Below are 14,715 nucleotides of genomic sequence, written 5' to 3'. Positions count from 1 at the left end.
CGTGCTCTTGGGTTCCTCTGGCTGTTTGCGGTGGTGGAAGCAAAGACCAGAACCTATTACCTCGGGATTGTGGAAGAGAACTGGGACTATGCACCGTCTGGGAAAAATATGATCACGGGACAAAACCTCTTAGAGGACAAGTAAGTCACTGGGGATTCTGATAAATCGTTGATTGTTGACTCCAAAGAAAACTGACTAACGTGGTTAATGTTGCTGTAAATGTCTCAAGATGGGCTTTTTCTTGTTTTTCTTCCGATGATGTTGTCACAGGCAGGATTTCAGCTTCAAGGCAAGAGTAAACTTTGGTTGACTTTTCTTTCATCATGGTTGATTAAGCAAGGTGTTAGTTAGTGTGTAAAGCGACAGGTAGTGGGCTCAAAATTCCCTGTGTGTGTTTCATGGAGATGCAGGTATTTCTGGGACTCGTCCGAAGGCAAATTGCAGCTTTGCCATAATCCAGGACAGCTCTTTGCAATAAGACATAGAAGTCTGTTTAACTGGCAGAAGATTGTAAAGTTTGTCCCTGTGAGAAAATAAAAGTGGGGGGGCTTGGTATGACATTGTAAAATTCAGATATCTATAGTACCTACAAATGAGATACAAGTAGGTGGTCCGTATATCCCTGCAATGTATGGAACTATGGAGACCTCCATTTAAGAAATCTGTTTAGATAAGTGCTTAAATATGCAACAGTGAATATATAACTGAAGTTCTGGTGATCGCTTGTGCTGAAACTGGAGTGCGTAGGTAACCACTGTGATGAATGGTGCTTCGGCCAGTGGAAAAGAGGTGTCTGTTCTCATGTCCACGCTCTTGGGGTTGGCTGCGTGTCCCTCCGACACCGGGAGAGCTGGCCTGGACATTGGATGGGGATGGTACAGACCCTTCGTGCTTCTCTAGAGCATCAGCTTCAAATATGTATGGGAATATTTTTAAGATTTCATCGCTATCTTTCTCACCCTAGAGATAGTTTGGGGGCCTTCCTCTGAGTCTAGGCTTGGGATAGGGGTGGGAGCTGTGAGTGAGTGAGGAGGTCCTGGTGTCCATAACCAGGTCTGAATGCATGCTGGGAGCTGGATGCCGTGTCCCAGGAGTTAGAAATGGAAATGTCCTTTCTGACTTTTCAGGAAATCCCAAGCAATGCCGGACTTTTCTCTAGTGGCTAGTAATTTCACAGTCGCTCTCAGTGGATTTCGTAAAGGGAATTATTGTGCCACAAGCAGGAGGCAAGAAAGAGTTTTATTTTTCAATACAAATTTAGGATTATGCTCTTAACAACTAGAGGTCCCAGATAGCATCCAAGTCAATAGGTGTCACCTTTATAGGTAGAATTCAGAGTAACAGTTTGTTCGTAGCCCATGAAAACAAACTTTACTGGAAAGGTTATTCTTCAGTTGTGTTAAACTCTTAAATTTTTCTCTTCCCTACTCTTTAGCAGAGGATAACTTTCTCCACTCCCTAAACTGGAAGACCTCTCACTAAAAATAGTTCAGCTTTAAGTGAAGGGCAGCTACTTGTAAATCCATCCCAATACCATAGAGAGATTGGAATTTGTTCTGTACATTGTACTTTTAAGCTTGCCTGCACGTTGTGCTCCCTGAACATCAAGTGGCACATTTACTTTAAAGTCTGTGACATAAATGTGATGCCTTTTACATGGTATGACATAGCTCATGTCTTCAGTCATCACTGTAATGTAATAATTACCGAATGTTAATTCCAAAGGGTTTACCCACAGAGGATTGTAATGTAGACCATACATTCAAAGTTGGGGAGCTGTTTGCGATGAACTCCCTACGTGCAGAATAATAAAGTGATTCTTGTAACTAGTTCACTCCATTGCCAAACCGTATTGAGTTGAGCCAGAATAAAGTGCTGTATTCTGGAATAATAGTGTGCCTGCATAAGCACGTGGACTAAATAGTGAACCAGTAATAGTTGTTTTGACTATTTAGCTCTTTAGGATAACCTCTAATATAAATTTAAAGCAGTATACTAATGGGTTACTTTTCAGGTAATGAATTGGTTCCTATGTATATTACAAAAATATGTGGTCCCATAAACAAAGTTTAAGGATCTATTCCTAGGTGGGGACAGGAATGCATTTTGAGCCAGCTGTGTTCTGCAAGCGGCAGCGCTGGGGCTCGCTGAGCCTAGCACTTCTCACCTTGTGATGCATCCTCACAGCACCCATCTGATGGGGCACTGTCCCAGTTTTATCGATAGGGAAGTGAAGATAAAGAGATTGCAGACAAACTGATTATCTTTAGAAGAGTCAGTGCATACACATAAAGGAACGCTCCTTTTGATTCCAGCTAGCCCACAGAGATATAATCAAAACCACTTATTCTTCACTACTTAAAAAAAATGCTGAATTAGCAAGCATGTAATGGAAAGTGTTACGTTACCTGGATCAGATAGTGAGATTTCAGAGCCGATTTTTCAATGTTGCTGTGTCAAAGTCAATAATACCTCTCTCAGCCTTTAGTTTTCAGCCGTAAAGAGGAGAAAGGAGACTTCGGTAACTGAGGCATGGGGCTGGAAATCAGGTGAGCTGGTTCTGGCACCGGCCACAGCTACGCGGCTCAGTTACGGCTGTGCTGGTGCTGAGTGAGCTCTCTCCGGAGCCGGGAGCCCTAGAGCTGCATCAGCATCTCCCTGGGTGTGAGCTGAATAGTCTGCCTCTCGTCAGAGCTGATTAACCCAAACACAGCTCTGTGTTGACATAACTATTCTGCTTAAATGCTAATTTTTATTGTGCCTTGTGTCGCTGCAGCGCTCAAGGGCCAGCCTGCTGCTTGCACAGAGCAAGTATCTTGCTGTGCATCAGTGCTTCTTATGTAAAGAGAGTAATGAGGCTGTTCGCCTCTGCCGGTTGTCTTGTCTACTTGAAGCCTCGAGCTGTTCCACTAATTCTCATAATTTGGAGTGTTATAAATAAACCAAGACATTTCACTCTCAGTTCTCCCTTCGAAAATTAAGCTGACGCTTTCTGAAGCACAGAGGATTTTGGAAATCACAGATCCAGATAATTACGGCTACTGGGTGTAGGTGAGCTGGGAAGGTGTTCAGCATCCCCTCCCACCTGATATAACTGGTGAAAGAGTTGACATGATTAAACCATGGTGGACTGGACACACAGAGTGCAAGGTGCTGTCAGTGCTGCTGGATGTGCTGCAGATCCCAGTGAGATTTTATGGGTTAGGGCATGAATATTGCTGGAGTAGGAGAGTGAGATCAGACACTGCCTGCTCCCTTTAATGGTCACATAGGCAACGGCCTTTCAAGAGAAAAATACACCTAGGTGTTGTGGCTTGACATACATCAGTCTTTCCCTCTCTACTGTGGCTCAGCCCTCAGGATTAGAGTTTGGTTGATAATCCCTTCGAATTAATTTTGTACTAGTTTGTATGATGGACACTTAAATCTTGCTCTGCTGATGGTAGATGTTATTAAGTTTTGCCTGATGTAACAGCTCGTCCCTTCTCTTTAGGCCACCCATCCCACATTTGTCTGGGCCAAGTCTTGCACCCACCGACACTAACGGGTGTTTTTTTGTTACCACAGCATCAAACACAGTTTGTGCAATTTGCCTCTGAGGAGATCCCACCCAGATAAATGACAGTGAAACTGTCGTCACAGATGCTAAACTAATGGTTGAGTCATCATGTGGCCAAATGACCCAATTGCATCAGCAAAGATGATCATTGTGGGAAGGGTCAACATCAAAAGGGCCTGCGAGGTGAAATCCTTCATTAGACGAAGCCTGAGAGGAGTATTGTTACTGACTTCAGGGGAAGCAGAAGTTTATTCTAGGAGAGAAACACTTAACCAGAGACACCTCAGAGCTTCGTCTAAGATTTTATGGATTTGATTGACCTCTTCCATGGCTCATGTGGGTCAGAAAAGGCCTAAAACATCCTTCGAGGACATTGTGTCTCTCTCTTTTGAGGACACACAACTTAATTTGTTGTTTGATGCTTTGTGGTCAGGGCACCATCTACAAATGTGAGTTGGCACCACTGGTTCCCCTCCATTGGCCATCCCTCTAGCACAGACATGGCATTGACCTTAGCATGGGAGTCGTGGTTTGGCAGAGGGTTACCCTGAACAGGTTACATGACCCAGGGGTTAAAATGATTGAGGCCATGGGCACTGTCTTGGCTTACTCCAGCCACAGGAAAAATGGGGAACTCTGAGGAAAAAAAAAACTGTTGTAAACCCAGCCATAGAGTATGTGAAGAGGGTAGAGAGTAAGGAAGGTTTCACCACCAACAGATTTTAGGGAACAAACCCATAAAGAAAGTTGTTTAAATGGTTGTCAGTGTAAAATCTATGGGATTTTAGTGGAACAATGGTAATAAAAGAAAGTTTACATTTGCCTTCAGTTGCACCCAGGAGTGTACAGTGATTATTGGGTATGATAAAATTTGGGACTTCTCATCTGGTAGTTACCAAAGTGCTGATTTTTCCGTGGTGATCACAGCGGTAAACAAACTCAGCAGGCTTCAAAATTGTACCAGCGAGGGATCTGGCTTCAGTCTACTGAGGAACTGTTTGTTTGGCCATGCACAACGCGTAGCTCTTTCCATTTCTTACTGCACACTCTAACGTAGTACTTATGTAAGCACCTCTTATAAAAAATAACCTCTGTTAGGTTGTTTGTTTCTTAAGATCAAAGGTAATATAAACACAGTAAAAATGTTGGCAAAATACTTTTTCTGTGTGATAAAGGAAATAGATGTAGAAATTACACTTAACTCATGGTCCTACCCTAACTCATGGTCCTACCCTGAGACGGCAGATTATCTGCATGTCTAGTCTTGATTTGAAGTAGAAGATGCACGACACTCTTGTTTTACTCTTTCTCTCATTTGGAAGAGTCGTAGTGCTCATCATTGCAGGGAGATGGATGTCTGTAATTGTATTAATACTTATTTTAAGGAATTAGAGTTAATTCCCTATTAATAACTCCCTGTCCCACTCATGTGCATTGTCAACTTTTCTTGGAGTTTAAGAACTGCTGAGAGTGGTCAACGGGAAAAATGAAACCAGGCACAGAAATAAAGGCAGGATTTGCATGGTTTTCTTTGTCTCAACAAGATTTTTTATGCCCTGATTCAGAAGCCTGTTTACCTCTATGTGTAACCTCAAGACTCGCCTCTCTGGAGGAGATGAAGGAGGGGACTTAGGAAGCTTGCATGGATACAGCTCCAGAGGATAGAGTATTCCCCTTTCCTATAAGAAGTGGGACTGACTGATCATCAAAACTTTCTGCACATGAAGTGCAGGCTGACAACTGAGTTGGAGGGAGATAGTCAAGATTTAGAAGAACAGCTCTTACATCTGCACAAAACCAGAAAGACGGGAGAGGTTCAGGCAGCGATATGACAAAGCCACCAAAAGGATGAAGCAGTTTGAAGTGAGTAAGGGAGCATTAAGAAACGGGGAGAAGATTTGTCTTCTTGTGACAAGAGAGGAATGACAGATAGGAGACATTTTGGCAGGGGGTTCCCAGTAGAATAGGCCCATTGTGACCACTGGAAGAAAGAGGCAAAGGCAGATTTAGAAAATTGGATGTGTTTAACCATTACAGCACTTGGAGAAGCCACTGCTGCAATAACATATTGGAAAGTCAGTGGGTGGGAAAGAATGAAACAGGAGATGCTGTTGAAGGGGATGTTTAACTCAGTGACTGAAAATGTGAAGTGTTTCCCAAGGAAGAACACGCCATCAAAAGAAGATGAGGAATGGGGTTTGAGAACTGTTGTCAAAGACAGGAGACTACCCTGAAGGCAAGAAAATCTCTGATGGACTCTGGAGATGGGTGGTAAGGAACTGTGGAGTGGGAGATGCACTGGTACAAATGGCACTGGCAGCAGAGACTTCATGGAGCACTGAGAAGAAGCTCTCACTGAAAGAAAGAAGAAGGACAGGGGGGTAACCTCTGTGTCCCACTGATGGAGCAGCAGGGGCTGTGGCACTGAGTCTGTGCCAGCTCCCTCCAACACACCTGCTGACTGCACTGTGGCACTGGGTAGAGGTACCAGCCCCACAGTGTGGCCACTTGCCCATGTACCAGGCGTCCGGGAGTGTGGAGAAGTCACTCACACTCATGCATCCTTTCTATGAACTTCCTATGGCCGATGCCATTAGCTCCAGTGTGGGTAGTCTTTCTCCAAAGGACTTTAAGTACTGTAACGTGCAGCGCAGAAACACTTGTAAAGTGGCACAGAGCTACCAGCTACTTGCAAGGCTGAGCTGGGCACCCAAAAGTCCTTCTGGATGAAATGGGGCAGCCTGAACACCTAGGGTGGGACTCACAACAACCACTGTGCTCTGTTCTCAGGTACCGAGGGCAACCAAAAGGACGTGCTGAAAATACATGTCTCAGTATAGGCAGAAGAACTGGGCTCTACCCCTCCCAGACAGAAGGAGAGGTGACGCTGAAGTATCTGCACTCCAAGGATCTCCCAAACGTCAGGGTATTTTGGGTAGGAAACTCTTCTGCCCTTTGGAGAGTGTGGATCTAGAACGAAAGGAAGCTATGAAAGAGCCTGAGTCTGTAAAGCAACAGCAAGGGCATCAGTGGCATGTAGGATTTGTGTCCCAGAGTCAATTGGCTGTTTTCTTTTTGGCAATGATTAAACAAAACCCATAATTAACCAGGGCCAAGAGGTCAGGTTGCTCCTTTCATGCTGTGATCCCTTTCTGGTTCCATGACTCTTGCGTTGCTTGATGTCCTGCACAGGAGAGCATCACCTACACTGTGCCTGGTTGCAGCTGATGCCCATTGCACTGGGTGGACTCTGCAGCTCTGAACTGGTGGAGGATTTGAATGGGCTTCCTTTGAGAAAGCTGGCACTAAAAAGCCTTCCTGACTTCTAGATGGCTTTAAGTAGAAGCCAGGCAGAGATCTAGCCAACAGAGATGCTACAGCATGGCTTTAGGCACTGAGAAAGTCTCTGGTGCCTAAACCTACAGGGTTTTCTCAGGGTGATTTCTTGAACTTCAATACCTAACAGGATTTTGGGATTCCTGATCTATGCATTTAAAGGAGTTAGGCTCATGTCAACCATTTGACAAAGCCTGATCAAGAAGTGCGTCTTTCCGGGGTTCTGCTTCTGCAGGAGAGACAGTGTAGCCCAGGGGTGTGAAGCTACAAAGGAGTGTACCATGTTATCTGGCCAAAAAGCCAAGGGCGGAAGGGCACTGTCGCCATGGGGAAAGCAAGGTGCTGCTGGAGCATCTCATTTAAAATATTTGATGGCTGATGAAAATGGAACAAATTCTGCTGAAAAATATCTCCTGAAAATAAGTACTTTGTGAAAAAAAAATCTGTTTGATTTTTTCTACAGAAATTTTCTAATAAACCATTTTAAAAAACAATTTATGATTCGAATTAGGGCATAGCCACAGGAATACATTGCCATGAGGTAAGGAAGCTTGTGCATTTACACTGCACTACTACTGACACCACCTACTACTCTGTGGTAAGGGCTCCTGTAGCAGCTCTTCCCCGCAGGCAGTGGAAGGTATCTTCTCCTCAGTGAGTGTGGTGTGACTTGCCAGGTCTTGCCATGCACACAGACAGTTACCACAGACCTGCTAATTCACTGAAAATCCAGACTTCTTGGCAACTCGTTCCTTAACCAGGCTTTTGGGGTGTATTTATCTGGCATACGTTATTCTGTGAAGAAGCAGACTGAGAAGTTTCTGTCCCTTCCTCTCCATCCTAGCCAACTTCTTCTGCCACAGCAATATTATTGGCAATGTTTTCATTTGTGCCAAAATAGCTCTTGGCGTGTTATAAAGCACAATTTTCAAATGAAAAAGTGTTCTTTTTGAAGGCTTTTATATCTGGATCACTTCAGAGATCTGGTTTAGACAGTGGTCACAGAGGTGTAATGACCTGAGATGGGGCATCTTGTGAGTTATGGTGTCAAGCAGAGATGGCTTGAAAAGGGGGACTAGTGGATCTTACAGTGAAGAAATTATAGCAAATCATACTTTTTAGCTCATGCGACACCCAACACTTAGGTTGCTGGCACTGCACAAAAGCACCTAAACAAAATAGGTTCAAGTAAGTAAACTGGCCAGTCACAAAAACTCACTCTAAATATGAAAATGCTGTATTTCTGCCAGTGATACTTCACGAAAATTTAGCTCGGCTTTTTTATGAGTTTGTTAGGAAGCACAAAACCTCAAACAATCTTCAGGGGATGCAAAAATTCACGGAGCAGTCACCTACGGTGAAACTGGTCATTACAGTCCACTGCTGGTTGTGCAGCAAAGGGATTCATTTCTACCCTCTTTGTGTGAGATATTTAGGGGTGAAGAATGTGTACCATACTTGTCAGCTTTAACCTGGAAAGAAGTAAAATGAGATTTTGTATCATAACAGATGGGATGAACACGGGTTGCTAGTATGATGTTATAGTTCAAAGGGTAAAACTAATTGCCAGTTGTGTTAGAAATATTGACTGGGAGCACCTCTGGCTTTAGCTGCAATATTACTTGCATATTGTGTGAAGTTCTTGTGTTCAGACTTCAAAAGAGATAGAGAAATATTGGAACGCTTTCAGAAAAGAGCTTTAGGAAAGATTTGTGGCATAAAGAATGTCAGTGTACTTGGTTTGTCCAGAAGAAGGGTAGGAGGCAATTTAGTCAATTAATTAAAACTTATGCAAGTGCCTGCATAGAAAAGAAGCTCTTGATGGTATGCGGCTTCTTTGATCCGAGAGAGGGCTTGATGGGAACCAGTGGTTGGAGTGTGGAGCTAGATGATGTTAGAATACAAATGTAATTCAGGATTTGAAGGGAAAAGGTATTTAATACCTATAATATGCAAACACTGACCATATGGTGGGTTCTCCATCACCTGAAGGTGCAATAAATACAGACTCTGGAATGTAGAAACGATGCATTTCATGCAAAAAAATATTTCATGCTGATCTTCTGGGGTGTCAGACTAGTTGATTAGAATCACGCTTGTTGGCTTTTGAGAAAACTTGATTTGGTTTTCTTTTCCTTCTGAACGGTCATGCTTTCAGATGTGAGATTTCAAACCTTCAAAAGAGGGAGAAGCTGCTAAAACTGTGCAGAAAGGCCTGAGTGGCTGGTTCTCAAGTGAAGACTTGTAGTAGCTGTGCTAAGGACCAGACCTGTGAGTAGGATGACTGTTACTGTACAGAAAGGGGCTTGGACTCTGCTAACGCTGTCCAGGTTTACTCCTCAGTTTTTATTCCACCAGCTATGTGATATGTCCCAGGGAATTATTTATCTGCCCTGCGAACACCAGTTATTTGATCAACTCTTAAAGGAGTTTTTTTGTCTCTAAATTATTTTCCCTTCCCAACACTAGGTTTGCAAGTGTGTATGCGACAAGAGGAGCCAACCGGATAGGGCGTGTGTACAAAAAGGCGATTTTTAGGCAATTCACAGATGACACTTACTCCCAGGAGATCCCCAAAGCAGCCTGGCTAGGGTTCCTTGGCCCAGTCCTGAAGGCAGAAGAAGAGGATGTCTTTATCGTCCATCTAAAAAACTTTGCTTCCCGCCCATACTCTGTGCATCCGCATGGGGTCTTCTATGACAAGGAGTCTGAAGGTAAAAGCTGGTTTGCCTTTTCCTCTCCTTTTTCCCTGGAGTAGCTAATATCGTGGCTAAAAGTTTGTCCAAGTATTTATTGTTCTGGCCATTGATATCAGAGAACTTCAAACTACCCTCTCATAAACTCATCGGTAATTGCAGCTGATGACTAAAACCAGGAACAGCCTCGTCTCTTAAAACTTTTTGCTACAAACCTTCGATGCCTGGAATAAATCCAGTACCGAAACAAGTTAGAAGGGTCTTTTTTCCGGAGTTATTTTCCTGAGTTGTAAGTCACCAAAGCATCTTCCCTCCTTCCTTCTACTTCTAGCTTGTTCGAATGGATGGAGTTCTTGTAAGTAAATGTTTTCCTCTCTATAGGGCTATAACAGGCATGATTTAATTTTCAGAATCCCAAACCTATGCATGTGTATTTTGGTTAGAGGACTGTATGGATTTGCCTACATTCATTACTCTCATCAGTTTTTCTCTGAGAAGATACACAATGTTAGCTGACAAAATGTGTGGATGACTGATGAAAGTAAAGAGTGAAGGAAAAAATAGATTCTGTTAATGCATATTTAAAGTTTTATCTACTGATAAATAATGGATTTTAACTCTCAACACTTTTTTGATGGTATTACCAGAACTTCTGAGTTTTTTCACAATTTCTCAATGATTCTGTGTTTGTGAGCCCTATTGTTATTTTATCAATTTTAAGGAAAACAGTTAAGGGGGTGCTAAAAGCTTCCTTTTTCCTTTTAATGTATTAGGAGCACTTTACCCTGATGGAACCGGTGGTAAAAGCAAAGAGGATGATTTTGTTGTTCCTGGTGGAAACTACACGTACACATGGCCAGTAAGGAAAAATTATTCCCCAACTTTGGCAGACTCAAACTGCTTGACTTGGATTTACCATTCTCACATTGACACACCAAGAGATATTGCATCTGGTTTAATTGGGCCACTGCTGGTTTGTAAAAAAGGTACTGAGCTAGAAACACTGATAAAGCAAGACCCTCTGCCAAGCTTGGCATCTTAACAGTCATTTTTGCTTACAGGTATAAACATGATGGTCTAGAGTCTATCCCTACATAGCCCATAAAAAGGGGCAAGGAATAGCTGGGCCATTCCAGGAGCATCCCAGGGTAGGTATTGTAGCTCTGGGACAACCCCCTTCCTGCTCCCCTTTGGCTTCACGAGAGATTTGCCTCGGCTGGTGGAGGGACTGCAGCATGCTCTGTGGTCAGCCAGTCGTGACCGAGACCAAAAATAAATGTTCCCAAACTGGGATCGTTTCAGGACAAGCAGAAGACTCATTGCCCAGGAAAAGAAAGTAGGGTTGGGCAGGTGACTTCAATATTGGCATTCACATATTTGAAACCTCAATGTTCTTTGTCATTTTTTCCCCGTATGGATTATATATTTATTTTTGCTCACAAGTTGTATATCGCAACCATACGGGGATGTGCGCTGAACAGCTGAGGTAACAGCCTGTCCCGTGTACTTTATAGCTTGCTAATTTTGTGCTGGATCCATCAGGGACCATGTACCAGCCCTCTCCCCTCTACCAGCTGAGCCATTGCCCCCTCTCCCCATGGGCACATGTAACTCTGCCACCTCTTTCCAGTACCTCCCACAGTACAAAACCAGCCATGAGTTTATATACAGAACATATAAGTGAAGCAGGTTTTATATACGAAGAAGAGAAAGACTTCAATGTGGAAAGGATAGGCCTGGTCTCCAGCTTAACTCACCCAATTAAAATGTCTTGGACTTTTATTCTCCCGGAGAGACTTTGAAATTTGCAGAACTGCCTAAAGATGTGAAACTGAGCTGATAATTATGCGATAACACATGAAGCTAGGAGATAGCACATTCAAAATGATCCTAGCCTGAAAGTCCAGGTTATCTGCATGTTTGGACTTGAGTTCATCAAGGTGGATATCTGTATGATGCTACTGCTGTATTCCTCTGTCCAACAGTGGTGGGTGGCTCCTTACAGGACTGACAGCAAGGCTCTGGGACTCCCTCTCGTAGGAGATGAGGGAAGCAAAGATTTTCATGGGTTCAGAGGTAGACTGGATGATTAGATGAAGTCCAAACCTGCCTATGGTTAATAATAGACTACTCAGTATCGCCACTCCTATAGTCTCAGGTTGTTCCCCAAATGGTCACTCAGATAACGATACTGAACTTAGCCTGAATCGATTCTATTCATCCTGCCTTCAGCCTTTTTAAATTTAAGTATCTAGTCCGAGATAATTGCCGAGGCTTCCTCATTAGTCTGTGAAGAGTGAGCCACATTTAGATGGCCGTTCAGAGGGTATGGTTCACCAGTCGCTTCAACGCAACAGAAATGCAGGTTACCACTTGCCTCTCCTTAGCTCCTGGTCAAAAAAAGAAAAGTCACTGGTTTCTGGCTGGATCAGGCCCATGACCTGGCTCACTGTGTAGGCAGACAGATGCTAACACTGACTAAAGGGCAGGGTGGGGTGCAGTGGGCCAAAGATGGGGAAAATGGGACCACAGATATTGGCAGGTACTTGTGCTTATATCAAATCAAAGAGATCCTGAAATATCAGCTTGACTTAGATGAGATGAACTGCCTTCTGGAGGCACTGGTCTGTTCAAAGGCTGTTGGAGGGGGGTCAAGATGTCTTAGAAGAGGAAAATTAGGTGAGGTTCATCCTGCCCTATAGATCACGGGCAGAGCACTGTATTTCCTCGAGTGCTCCAAAGTTATTGTCGCTTTTAAATTCAATCCCCTCCAAGGCTTCTTTTATCACTTTCCTTTTCGTTTGCAATTTAGGAACTGCAGATGAGACCTCAATAGAAGGGACTGGTGCTGCTAACGCTTTTGCCCTGATGTTTAGCATTGTAGATGAAAACTTCAGCTGGTACCTTGATGAGAATATAAACACCTTCTGCTTAGAACCAGCCACAGTTAACAAAGAGGATGAAGGTTTCCAGACCAGCAACCGAATGCATGGTGAGCAGGACTCTTGGTGACGTACAGCAGTGACCAGGCTCTTTTCACTTCAGTATGACTTTCTGTCCCTTGCGATGTCTCTCCTTTATCTGTGTTAGCAAGGAATGGGTCAGGATGTTGACGTAGTGTGTTGATAAAAAGCCTCTCCCTAAATACAGCACAACCCACTGGTGTGCAGAAAGGAATTTGGCTTTCGTGGCCAGTTCTGCCTATTGGTTAACATTTTATCTTAGGCAATAGATTTAAGCCATTTGATGACTGACCAACTGTGAAAACAGAAAAGCAAGCTGCAGAACACTCGGAGATGTGTGTATTGGAAGAGTCCAGCATTTCTCAAAGTCTTGCGGATGGTGGGCTGGCTGGTACAACCACTCCTGCCCTTCAGAGATCCACTGGCCAATAGTACTTCGTGCCATTTGGAGATCTGGTGTAAGAAGTTAAATCCAGATATTTCTCTGTATTTTCGATGTTCCATGGAGCCTAGGAGCTAAAATATTTTGCAAAATATGAGTCTTATTCTCCTAGTGACCTGATACATCGTCAGGTGTGGAAGCTGAGGAAGAGAGAGCTGACTAGACTGATTTGACTGATATCATAATTTTCAAATCTAAATTGCTTAAGCTTGGCATATAATGATATATCTATGACTCAGAACAAGAGGAAATAGATTTCAGACATGCTGAATAGCTACACAGCAAGTTAACTTCATTATGAGGCCTTTTTGGTGATGACTTGGCCTTTGCAACATCTTGATATCGCCCAGGAAGTTTTTCACAGACCCAACCAGAGAATTTGGGCAATTTGATCATCCAGAGCTGTAAGCTCTATGTTCAAAATGCTAGTCTTCATCAAGGAGCCTGTGAGGGCCTTATTCATTGTGGACATTCAGACATTTACTTTTCTGGGCCAGGAAAGGATCGTCCTTAGAAATGGGGTCAGAGGCACTTGGCACTTCTCTTTCACCTCTCATAAAGTCTCATACTTTTGTTTTTAGCTATTAACGGTTATATTTATGGCAATCTCCCCGGCTTGGAGATGTGTGCTGACACTTCCATGTCCTGGCACTTGATTGGCATGGGAAGTGAGATAGATATCCACGCCGCGTATTTCTACGGCCACACGTTCACTAACAGAGACCAGAGGGCAGATGTCGTCGGTCTGTTCCCAGCAACGTTCATCACAGCGGAGATGACTCCCGGGAGCCCCGGGAGGTGGCTGATAACATGCCAGGTTAATGAGCACTTACGAGGTACGCTGCTATAGATCTCCCTGATCCTTTCAGATGTTCCAGCCTGTATTACGCTTGGAAAAGAAAACTGAGAGATGTTTCCCAGGGAAGCAGGATTTGACACTTTTTTGTGGCTAACTGAATACTTGGAACTATTTCACCAGATAAGCATCAGGAATATGAGTTTAATCACCAGTGGAAATTATACATGTTGGGCCAAATCTTCAGCTAGTATGAATGACTTAGCTGTGTAATTCATATGAGGAAGGCTTGCTAGACCCAGCGCTGACACCACGCTTTCTATGTAAACTGGAGATTTTGATGAGCAATGAAAGGAGCCTCCGTCATCACTTTTGTTGTAGATAAGTACTTACACATAAAGAAAAATCATGCCAGCTGAACACTTCATAGCTTTTTCCTTTGTGGAAATCAGACAAAAATTGGCAGTGTTTTCAGAAACCTTCACGTGAAGGAATTTGATGGTGATGTTGTGGTATTTGTGTGGTGTGAGAGCCCAAAAGCGCTGGTCATAAACTAGGTCTCATGATAGCAAGCAATGTATAATTATCATACCAGAGACGAGCTGGGAAAATTTTAACTTTTAAGAACTTGCACGTTGATTTCAGTGGGATTTGCATCAGGTAAAACAGATTCGATTCTGGCAAGCAACAAATATATTCAGTGTGGTAATAACCAGTCTTTATTTCAACGAATGTCAAGGTGAGATGATGTCATTTTGCACACTTCAGGAGGCACTCTGACCCCCAAAATCATTCTACCACCCTTACTCAGATCAAGAAATTGAGTAAATAAGCCCACTAAAGAGCATCATTGTTGTCAGTGGGTTTCAACTATGGCATAAAGTGCCACCTTGAAAGAGAAGGGTGCTAGCATCTGGCCCAGT

At 43.4% G+C, this 14,715-nt stretch overlaps 1 protein-coding gene across 1 annotated transcript in view; it reads left to right on the top strand.

Annotated features, from left to right (window-relative positions):
- The window catches only part of HEPHL1 (hephaestin-like 1), a 32,577-nt gene continuing 17,862 nt past the window's right edge, over positions 1–14,715 (top strand). The window contains exons 1-5 of the mRNA XM_009702045.1: positions 1–140; positions 9,365–9,609; positions 10,365–10,577; positions 12,404–12,583; positions 13,578–13,832. Of these exons, the coding sequence (XP_009700347.1) occupies positions 109–140; positions 9,365–9,609; positions 10,365–10,577; positions 12,404–12,583; positions 13,578–13,832 (925 nt within the window). The 5' untranslated portion in view covers positions 1–108. The remainder of the gene's footprint in view (positions 141–9,364; positions 9,610–10,364; positions 10,578–12,403; positions 12,584–13,577; positions 13,833–14,715) is intronic.

This window comes from Cariama cristata, unplaced genomic scaffold (assembly GCF_000690535.1).
Source record: "Cariama cristata isolate BGI_N322 unplaced genomic scaffold, ASM69053v1 scaffold12616, whole genome shotgun sequence".
In the NCBI taxonomy this organism is placed as follows: domain Eukaryota; kingdom Metazoa; phylum Chordata; class Aves; order Cariamiformes; family Cariamidae; genus Cariama; species Cariama cristata.
The sequence above is the reverse complement of the archived record's forward strand: the minus strand, read 5'-3'. Positions and strand labels throughout refer to the sequence as shown.